Here is an 11,326-nt window from a genome sequence, read left to right on the forward strand (position 1 = left end):
TCAAGTGAGAAGTAGGCTAATTTCCCCATAAGACTCAATACTAACGTACTTCTTTTTTGCACCCTATGAAGCTGCGCCCTGCTGGCTGCAGGTTTAAATGCATTATATTGGTTTCACTTCACAGACCCCAAAGCTCTGTCCACTATATTTAGTCAATGGTTAGATGATCCAACTTTGGGTGAAAAAGTGAATAAGCATATTTCCTAAGGGCTCTCTTGAAGAGCCTCATCTTGATTGCCCATAACGTACTGTAAATGAACAGTGGCCTCTTTAGTAAATCACTGATAAGTGCTGTAAACTGGTAGACTTGTTGTGTTCAGGCGGTCAGTAAACAGGTAGAGAACATGACTGATGGGATAGAGTCTGTTGCTTTAGAGCCTCTTCACATGTTTAAAGCCCCAGCTATTGAACATAATAAACATGTCAAACCAGCAACTGTGCCCTTTTTCATTTGAAATGTCAGTTTTTATTAATGCAGGATAAATTAGTAGTAATGGTTACATGGCCAGCGGCAGGTTACGTTCCCTTACAGGGACGTTAATGACTTGACCTTCCACTGGACCAGTGTGTACCTCCACAAACACACAGCACTGAGCTATCACAAGAAGTCCCATCACCGAGTTCGCCAGACAAGCCTGTGGTCCTGATAGTGAGAGGTCAGAGAGCTGGTACAGAACAAACATCCAATAGCAGTTTGATTTAAAAGACCATTTAAAACTGTCTGACCCTGCTTCTTGAGAGCCAGCGTGGCCAGCTCCTCACCGTTCACTGACAACAGGACAAACGCTATATGAGCTTGAGGAGGAAATGGATGGTTGTGTCTGTCTCACATTAAAACTTGGTGTGTATATTTGCCTCCCAAAAGAAAAAACACACAGGACTTTGACTGGAGCTCCGTCATGAAACATCAACAAAGGAAACACTAAGTGTAAACATACTGTATCTCTATTAGTCAGTCAAGTTACATGTGATCACACATGTGGTATAAATAGTGTTCAGTAACACTGTGGAACAACGTATGCCAGGGCAAACTAAACAGAATCTAAATGTTCAGATTGAAAGAGATGCGCTTGATTGATTCTTTTTAAGTAAGAGCTGAGAACTGAGGAAACAGACTGCAACACAAAAATCAATAAAATCAAATCCAACAAAAAGTCCTGACAGTACGGCTCAGTGCTCTCATTTGAGCCGATTAAAAATTCAAAGTTCATTCCTGACATTGGAAACGTCAGATGAGCACAATCTCACCACTAGGTCTATTCAGTAGTTGTTGTGGAACTTTTGTTCACGTTGCATGATCTACATCAACACAGTGAGGGTGATCAAGAGTTTGCTGTGGAATTGTAGATTTCTATTTTGTTCCTGAACATTTTAGGACTTCTCATCCATGCTGGCTTAAAAGCATGCTGATGAACATCGTGTGATATAATCAAAAGCTCCAGAACAGTTACTAAATACAAACTTTGAACCTCAGCTTTTAAGCCAACATGGATGAGAAGTCCTAACAGAAAAGAAAAATGGAATCAATACCACAAGTTGGCTCACTCCATCTACTGAGGAAGAACATGTACCGAAAGCTCCAGAGCAGCTACTAAATGACCACAGTGGCTTTTAAAGAGCAACTAGAGGATTTTTTTAAAAACTCTCTCAATCAAGCACGTCTCTCGTATTGTAAATATTGAACATGAATGCCTCACTCGCACTGCTAGCGCTGAGGTACAGGCCGGATCGATTCATTCAACCCTTCCATTAAATAACAAAATAACAGGGCTCTTGACAAATAGACAAACACATTAAGACACACAAGTTCAATAAAAACACTGAGATGCATTCACACACTTGCATGCCTGGCAGGAGAGCTATCTTCTTCTTTTTTTTCTTCTTCAGACGTCGCTGTCCTTCATTGCGATCCAAAGCAAAGTGCACAATGGAAACAAAATGTACAGTCCTTCAGTCAGATAGAATCGGCTCCGAGGGGTGCAGACTCTACGCGTTTAGATCCAAATGCGGCTTTCCTCGCATCGATGCAGGTTAGATGAGAAGTTCTTGTAGTGAATACGCTGTAGCTGTGTCTGAAATTGGAGGGGACAGACGTGGGCTCTATTGTCCAACTACCAAATCACACCAAGGTTTTCTATTGTAGCATTTGGTCAACTTCCTCTAAGGATTCAAAAACACTGGCCTGGATGACGAGAAGTAAGAAATACGACATTTCTCTCTCTGTTCGAACAGACCAGTCATTGTATTTTGAAATCCATGAGAGGCAGCGAACCAAGCACTTAGCAGAGAGATGAAAGTCTACAGGATGGTAAAGGGGGTGGGGGGGGGGGTTCATGGGAGCAGTTTGAGCCTTCTGGTGACCCTGGGGACAGGTGGGGCTCTGTCTCTCAGCCCTCCATACCAAAGTCCTCTGTGAACTTCTTGACCTTCAGCAGATCTTCAGTGTTGACTGTGGGACGGGTGGTGGACAGAGAGCGCAGCATGTCCGACTGCAAAGGAAGCAGGAGAGCACACATTCAGTTCCTCCATCCAGTGTACGCCCTGGCTGACTGCCACCGGTTGAACTCTGTTACTGTGGATCACGTGTAGGAATAGGATCCATTCTATCTGACAGACATTGAGGGGTACAGCTGAGAGGTTTTTGGACTGACAACGGCGCTGTGGAAAACTAAACTAAAAGTATGGGAAAACATTTTAGTTAACTGAAATAAAAATAAATGCTAGTTTTCCTTTTTTTCTGAAGCTAGACGAAACAATATGTGTCCTTACAAAACTAACGGACATAAAATACCAATAATACAGGAAATGTCTTTAGTTTTAGTCACAGTCAAATCCTATTCTGAATAATATCGCCCAGATTATCATAAAAACACTGAAAGCAGTAAAAATTTTACCAAAAATAAAGTGAAACAAGCTAACCCACTCCGGAAACAGAATTAACAACAAATAAAAAACAAATGAAAAATACAAACATCATAACTGCTGTGTTAAGCTGTTACGTGGGCAACTTTTATAAAAATAACTTTGTCAATATAATTGAAACTTTCACTATATCCGACAGTAGAACTTGAGGCTCCTCCTATTGCTTCTAATGGTATTTAAAGAATCCAACGGGCCTGAATGAAAACAACCAATCAGAGCCGGAAATATGACAAAAGTTACTTTTATAAAAGTAACCTACTGCAGCTTTAAATGAATTGTAATTGTATTGTATTTGCACACAATCTGTAATTTACTTTCCAACTTCAGCAGCAGAAACAGCTGATTTGAGCTGTTATACGGTGTGTTGTTGTTGCTTGTCCCACACTTACTTACTACACTACTAATTGTCTGATTGAGATCTGGTGTATGTTGTTGTGTTATGTTGTTCTCAAACAGATCAATAGTTTAGTTTTATCTCATAAATATCAAAGTCACAGTGTTAGGTTTATGGACGGGGTGTGTTCCATTAAAAAATTATGGAGATTTAGTCCAGTTTAGTGGAATTTTCTTGTCTAGTAGTTACTATGGCGATCTGAAATGAAGAGCTGCAGCATTGTTGTGTGTATCTCACCATGCAAACTATGGGCTCCAGTAGCTTATCACTAGGCACATCCATCCAGGTCAGCTCTATGGCTGCAGGGTCACCGGGGGAACAAGGAGTCAAGAGGTCGTCCACCATCATCTGGTTGTTGCTTCGGGATGGGCCACGAACCTGCAGGAGTACGAAGAAATAAAGCTCAGTAGTAACGGGAAGATTATTAACAGGATTCGAGATTTAACGTGCAGTTTTCAGTAGAGTTTAGTGTCACCTTTTTGAAGTGCGTGGCAGACTGGACCTTCCGAACAGGCTGCATGAGAGCGTCCCGGACGATGATGCTGATGTCTGCGCCGGAGTAGCCGTCTGTTTTGCGGGAGAGCTGCCGCAGGTCGGCCTCGCTCAGGCTGTGTGGCGTGTTGCCCAGATGAAGACGAAACATCTGAGTCCGAGCTGGCTCCTCCGGCAGAGGGATGTAGATACGCTTCTCAAATCTGACACATGACAGAGGACAAGTTCCATTCAATAGCACGTTCATCAGCTGTTTAGTTAGCATAAACGCCGTGCTTGCAGGTTTCAGACACATTTAAAATTTTAAAGAGCTTCTGAAAGCTGCCTGAGGCTGGATTTCAGACCAAAGAGAGCCCAGCTAACATTAGCCAGCTCACTTAAAGCTCCGGTGTGTAAGGTTTAGTAGCATGTAGCGGTGTAGTCGCAGCTACCTCACCCTCCCTTTCCAAGCATCAGAAATAAACTACGGTGGCTGCCAAATGCACAAAAAAATGCAAACAGCCCTATTTAGAGCCAGTGTTTGGTTTGTCCGTCCTGGGCTACTGTAGAAACATGGCGGTTAAACATGGCAGCTTCCATGGAGGGTGACTTACTGTAGAGATAAAGGGCTCATTTTACAGTAACAAACACACATCAATTCTTATTGTCAGGTCATTATACACTAATGAAAACATAGCTATAAAGGTTATTGAATAGTTCATTCATGTCAATAGACTTGACTCACAATAGACTTACACTTGGAAGCTCGTTTGAATGAGTTGCAATTTGCAACTACAGCTCTAGATGCCACCAAATCCTACACACTGGCCCCTTAACGTGCTAGATTTATGGGATTTAGACATTTTGATACGTATTGACCTGCAGATATGTGTATGTGCCATGTGAATTGTTAGTTTGAATATTTATGCTCGGAGTTCCTACTAAAAACTCCCATGGACTGACAGGACCCGGCAGGTGTGTCATATGTCCTGTTCTGACACTGACACTGTTGTTGTCTTTGCATGTCTATTGAAATATACTTGAGTTAAAAAGGTTAAATTGGTGATTTACTGCCCAACTGGAACTCCCCTCTAGTACTACTTGCCAATGAATTATGGTCTTTAATGAATTTAACCGTGGAGTATTGAAGCGACCTCTGACCTTCTGCGGATGGCAGCGTCTAGCACCCATGGGATGTTGGTGGCTCCGAGCACCAAGATACCATCGTTGTTGTTTCCCACACCTACAAAAACCAGAGAGCTGCGGTCAACTCTGGTGCACGGTTATGTACTTGCATATTTACGATGACTTTGTAGTTTTCTACTGTCACTTGTACAGTACATACAGTATACATGATCTGACACTGCATTCAGTGTGCGTCAGTCCGATTGTCTCATTAGGCTCACCCTGCATCTGGACCAAGAACTCTGTCTTGATGCGGCGGGCAGCCTCGCTCTCGTTCTCGTTCCTGGAGCCACACAGCGAGTCCACCTCATCGATGAAGATGATCGAGGGTTTGTGCTGGCGAGCCAGGTCAAACAAGTTCTTCACCAGCCTGGGAGACACAGGGTGAGATGGAGAGAGAGGACAGCAATATTATAAGTGACAACAAGCAAGACTGAGAGGGCTGTCAGTCTGTTGCAGTCCGTCATTACACTGTTTGAGCAGTTTCAAAACTAGGATACGTCCTCTAGTCTCTGATGTGTATTTTATTATGATTCACTCATGTTATCTTTGATTAAAATATTAAAAATAGAATAAGAGAAATAAGTGTAAATACTGCAAAAGGTATTTTTCTATGACTGAGTGTTTCAGAGTGTTTCTATAACAATAATACAATAATATAAAAATAATAATATGATTAAGAGTCAGGTTTACATTCTAATAAAATGAACATCTATGGTTCTTTACAACAATAAACTTTTCCTGTCTCGAATGCAGCTTCAGAGGAAGAGACGTACTTCTCACTCTCTCCCAGCCACTTGGACATGAGGTCTGAGGAGGAGACAGAGAAGAAGGTGGAGTTGTTGGCCTCGGTGGCTACGGCCTTAGCCAGGTACGACTTTCCCGTGCCTGGGGGGCCGAACAGCAGAATGCCTCTCCACGGAGTCCTCTTGCCTGAGAACACAGAGAGCAGAAGTGATGGTCATGATGGGGTACAAAAAATGACTAGAGTACTGTTTGACAGCCTGTAAACTATAACTGAAACAGGCATGGAGGTTAACGTGATAACAAGAACTGCTGTGTCAACTAACAGTCACAAGCACCTCTTAAATCATTTCAGTGTCTGTCCATTCTCGTGTTTTTCCACCAAATGAGCTCTGGTTCATTCAACTGGTTCCCTTCAAGATTCGTGGGACCTTGAAGTGAACCAGCCCACGTTTCCACCAGTTTTGAATGGAACCATTGTGTTCAAGGACACATCATCAACAGAGGGTGTTGCACACGCTGCTATATCTTTTTACCTTTCTGATGTCACTGTAGGATAACTGGTGGGTAGCGAGTAGATCGCACAGTACCTGTGAAGAGGTGGGGGAACTTGATGGGCAGGATGACGGCTTCCTTCAGAGCTTCCTTAGCTCCCTCTAGTCCAGCCACATCATTCCACCTGACATTGGGTTTCTCCATTACAATAGCACCTGGACACAAAGACAGAGCAGGATTAAGACCGACAACCCCACCCTGAACTGTACCTTTAAAAGGTTATTGTACATCTGTAGTACTGAACCAAGACTACTACTCATAAAAAAGTTACTTTTGATTTAAAAAAAATCCTCATTATAAAACACTTAAGATGAAGATCTTTCCATTTAGAAGCAGTGTAGTGTTATTCAATTATACACAATAACCAGGCGAACTGTATCGTATCCACTGTAACTAGTGGTCGGCTGATATGGCCTTTTCAGTGTCTAATGCCGATATTTAAAGAGCAAGGCTGCCATGCCCGATATATATAATGCCAATAACAAAACAAAGATAAATAATAAAATAAAACAATATAATAAAACAAATTTTATTTTATTCTATAGAAAATGCAGGCATATGTTTACAACAGGATGCATGAGAGTGCTTTTTCACCATCTTCTGAAAACTCACAAGGGGGAGTGGTAACATTGTTCCACAGCAGCTACACTGACACCGCTGCATGCAGATGTGTCTGCAGACATTTTCTGTTTGTTGGCCTTGTGAGTACAGACAACAGCCAATGCCAATTATCCCAAAATGCCAGATAATGGAACTATCACTAATTCTAATGTGGACCACATCGATTTAATATCACACAAACATCAGATAATCCGGCTCTCATGCACATTTACTTACCCATAAGTTGCTCCTGCAGTTTCTTCTTCTCTGGATTTTCACCCTCGCTGTCACTATCACTCCTAGATCAGACACAAACAGAGGTTAACACTAATACAGCAAAGCCCACAGACTTGAACATGTTTTCTGAAAGGGCAGAAGACGGGCAGCCTACTTGTCATTGCTCTGTGCCTCCTTGACGGGCTTTTTGCCCTGTTTGTCTTTATTTTTCAGATAGTCCTTAAGTTTCTCCGCTCGGTCCAGGTACTGCATGCACTTTGCTCGTATACTCTCCTTTGCCTTGTCGCTGTGGGCCTCATCTGAAGGAAATAAATTCCATACGACAATGTGAGTGAAACCCACCGATGTACCAACAGAAGGGTGTTGAACTAGATGAGCTACCTGTCCGGGCTGCAGTACTCACATTTGATGGCATGTAGGAAATATTCCACAGCATGCTGGTACAGGCGCAAGGCCTCCTCATAATTCTTTGCCTTGTCTTCCTCTGTGGCTTTGGTAACAAGATCAATCGCTTTCTGCAACAGATGCAGAGGAATACAGTCCGAGGACAGATACAGGTGGAAGGTAGATTGGGGATGGAGACACAGACATGAGGCAGGGAATGTACACATGTTGCTAGTCATACTCATATCAGCCTGCACATGTCAACACTGGAGCTTCAATCAAAACAAAGCACCGTTATACAGCTGACATGTTGTGCCTTTAGATCCTGTTAGTTTCTCTGATTCTACAACTAAACCTACTGGACCATTTTAGAACCAATCACCAGACTAAAACGTTCCGTTACGCCAGTCCTGGTTCCTTCGTGTTAACTGTGTGCGGGCAGGGGCCACAGCCCAGCTAACAGTGAGACAGCGGCTGGTACTGTTACATCCTCCCGGAGAGCTTCAGCGTTAGCAATCCGCATATTCATGTGCCAGCTGTTAGACAATATCACTGCTTGTATACTATGCTGCTAGCTAGTACTAGAACAACAGTTGCAGTTAAATATGTTCAAGACAATGTAATGAAAGCAGTGGTGTTCGCAGGCTCAGTTGACTAAACTGGCTTGCTGACAACGTTAGCGGGCTTTAGCGTCAGCTGTTCTGCTAGCACGTTAGCTCGCACTCAAGCTGCTGTACGGGCTAGCAAGCTAACGTCAGCTAGCAAACAGTAGCCTACCTGTAATGTTGACGTTGTCATTTCATCTCACTCTTCTGCTCTCCGCCCAGATTTCTATCCTCTGACCCTACCCAAAGGTGGATACGTGAAGAGATGAACTCGTTACAGCCCTATGTTGCGAGGGGACAGGTTGCTCTTGACATATCAGTGTCTAGTGCGTTAGCTAGTAGATGTGACAGCTCTGCCTCGACTCAACCAAACCAACACTGCGTATACCGACAAGCTGGCTGATACATACAAACAGAACTTCCGGTTAAAACCTTCAGAATATAATAGCGAATGGCAAACACGTGCCCTAAAAATGACAGTAGACACATATTCTCCAACCCAACCAAGAACATGCTATAGCTAATAGCTTCGCTAAATTAAAAGTGCGAATTACTTTTATTGTTTTTTTCTGTCCTATGACTAATACTAACAACTTGACGAATGATAACAGTGAACAGACTGCTGCTGCCGCCACCTGGCGGTGTAACTCGTGCTATAGCAGTGGCACAGCATAATAAGACAGGGAATACAAATGCACTGTATATTGTACATATTGCCTGTATCAGTGGTTCCCAACTAGTCCCTTTCTATCACTGAGTAAACTAACATATGACATACTTTATGTTTATGTTTATTTACTTTTACACATGACATCTTTTAAGGATGTTTTATATTATATTCTATAAAACAACAGTACAGAACAACCTATAAATGTACAATGAACGCCAAACAGTGAACACAATAACTCAGAAGTTGTGCAAAAACAGTGATTAATACATTAGTATTTTATGTATGTTTATCAGAGTGAACGGCTCGGTGAATATAATATAGCACGTGTTAAGGTCTTCAAAGTTTAGATCTTAAATAATAATCTAAACTTTAAAAAAAATGTAATTTAGTTTTCCATACAGAAGTGAATAAAATGCTGAGCTATAGGCCTACTGTGTATATTTTTAAAGTTTTCTTACACCCCTTTAAAACAAGAAGGACTGGCCTATATTACAAAACCTACATCTAAATTTTCACAACAAAGCACACACAAACATCTGTCATTTGTAACAGTTTTATTGGTAGGTATTTACATTTGAGATTATTACATTGCTATCATACATTGTATACTGTATCTTGGAAGGAAGTCTAAAATACTTTGCATATGACAGGTTATTGCAGCAGCACTTTTTCCTCTTATGACTTTTCAGTTCAATGATTGTGTTGGACGCAAGCTGCCACAGATTATGTTACCTTTGGTTCAAAAACCCCTTCTTTGAAGCATCGCTTTGCATAGACAGGATAGACACAATTTCAGAGCGTAAAGAGAAAGGAAGATTAAATGTAATTGTCTGGAAGAAGAGAGGTGTACATTCACAGATTTAAAGGTTTGATAGGTTAGTGCATTGAGGTCAAAGAGGGACGGCCTGTGGCTTGTTGAAGGTTGACCAACTTCAGACAATCAGATCTGTGCAGCGGGTTACAGAAACATGATTCACATCAAATGAAAAGTGTGGTGACAAAGTAGGAGTGCAGCGCTTCACTATTGCTTCAAATGACACAGAAGCAAGACTTTACATCAGGGCAAGTACAACTCAACCCACCCACATACTGGTGATGTTTTAAGGTCTGCTTCTCCTTTAACACTCATTAACTACCGCCTGAAAAAGAGCTGTATAGCTACAGGAACTACACATTTCTGCTTTCAAAAAAAGCCAAACAAGGTTGTTCAAACTCGTCACAAGGACATCAGAGTCCAGAACAGAATAGAGGTCATTCAGACTGGTGATTGTGTTCCTTATCCGAGGACAGAAGGGTTATCTTGTTTTCCTGTGAATTGTGCACGGTCAGTGGACACAATGCTACATTATCTGAGGCCCAGCAGAACACAGAGGCTCTAGTGAAGGGTCATTTTAGCAACATGAACCAGCTGAAGGTTTTGAAAATGTGTTCTTTACAGGTCAGGTTGAACTCATTAACGAGTCAAGTCTCAAACACAGGCACCAGACTTAATAGATGAGCTGAAGGGAAAATTGTAATTGGTTTAGCTAACTCCAACTCCAACTCCATTTTAACCAAAACTGACCTAATTTAGGTGTTTTGTACAGAAGATTATTGCTGCCACACCAGAAAAAAAAATGGGGATCAGAATCATGTAATAATGTGAAAAGTTTATTGTTATAACAAGATCTTTTTAACATTATAACTAGATATTTTCACATTATCACGACATATATAACCTTTTTTAGTTATAACAATATACTATTTATCTTGTTATAGCATGATAACTTACTGTTATAACACTGATATAATGTGTCATAAGTTATAAACAATATAAGTTCACATTATAACAAGACATTTTCACGTTATCACAACACACAAACATCACATTAAAACAAGAAACATAACAATAACAATATACACTATCTTATTAAATACCTTTAATAAGATAATAGTGTACAATTTTATAACAAGAAGAGTTTCTTGTCATAACGTGATAAGCTTGTATGTCGTAATAACGTGTAAAACATCAACAATAAACTTTTCACGTTATAACATGATATTGATCCGTGTTTGTTTTTGTGGCATGACAGCAATATGCTGCCATAGTTTTGTACCTTAAGCGAAGTGTAAAATAGAAAAACAAATGGCTGTTTTGATGGTATTTACTATGGACAGATATCATAACATCTGCAATGGGATTTTAGTTTGAATAAAGTTCCTTAGGAGCCCCAAAGTTCACTCTTCAACTTGGGAATAGTATGGAGTTTGCTCAGTTCTCATCACGTGACCCCAAGCTAAATTGTTAAAACAGCAAGGATCAAATGGACACCAAAGACCAAGAAAACACCAATGATCTGCCAACACCAGGGTCCAAACTGCTCAAACTAAAAAAAAAGGAAATTTTGGACTTTAATGAAAGATAAAAGTACAAATCCATCACCTTTACTCCTACCTGCAGACTTAAAGTTACTCAAATCAGTTTTCCTTCTTGTTCCTACAGTGTGCTGTTTGAATGCTGTATGTGCAGAGTTTGACACTAGAAGGATGTTTTCCACATTCATCCGCTGAAAGTGGAAA

At 41.1% G+C, this 11,326-nt stretch overlaps 1 protein-coding gene across 1 annotated transcript; it reads right to left on the bottom strand.

Moving 5' to 3' along the window:
* Positions 1-178: 178 nt before the first annotated feature.
* vps4a (vacuolar protein sorting 4 homolog A) lies at positions 179-8,498 on the bottom strand. Its single transcript, XM_035664648.1, has 11 exons — positions 8,270-8,498; positions 7,512-7,623; positions 7,263-7,407; positions 7,109-7,170; positions 6,307-6,426; positions 5,749-5,905; positions 5,194-5,342; positions 4,949-5,030; positions 3,792-4,011; positions 3,554-3,694; positions 179-2,489 (listed from the first exon to the last, which is right to left on the bottom strand). The coding sequence occupies exons 1-11, from the start codon at positions 8,288-8,290 to the stop codon at positions 2,388-2,390; spliced, it is 1,311 nt and encodes a 436-aa protein (XP_035520541.1). The 5' UTR covers positions 8,291-8,498; the 3' UTR covers positions 179-2,387.
* Between the last annotated feature and the right edge of the window lie 2,828 nt (positions 8,499-11,326).

This window comes from Morone saxatilis, unplaced genomic scaffold (assembly GCF_004916995.1).
Source record: "Morone saxatilis isolate NCDOM2014 unplaced genomic scaffold, NCSU_SB_2.0 Contig2, whole genome shotgun sequence".
Classification (NCBI taxonomy): Eukaryota; Metazoa; Chordata; class Actinopteri; family Moronidae; genus Morone; species Morone saxatilis.

What these genes read in the sequence shown, in the direction of transcription:
- vps4a (XM_035664648.1), bottom strand. Translation starts at nt 8,290, where the DNA reads ATGACAACGTCAACATTACAG. An exon ending in TTTCCTACATGCCATCAAAT is followed by an intron (nt 7,408 to 7,511) that starts GTGAGTACTGCA and finishes TATTTCCTTCAG; the next exon opens with ATGAGGCCCACAGCGACAAG. An exon ending in ACTGCAGGAGCAACTTATGG is followed by an intron (nt 6,427 to 7,108) that starts GTAAGTAAATGT and finishes CTTTGTGTCCAG; the next exon opens with GTGCTATTGTAATGGAGAAA.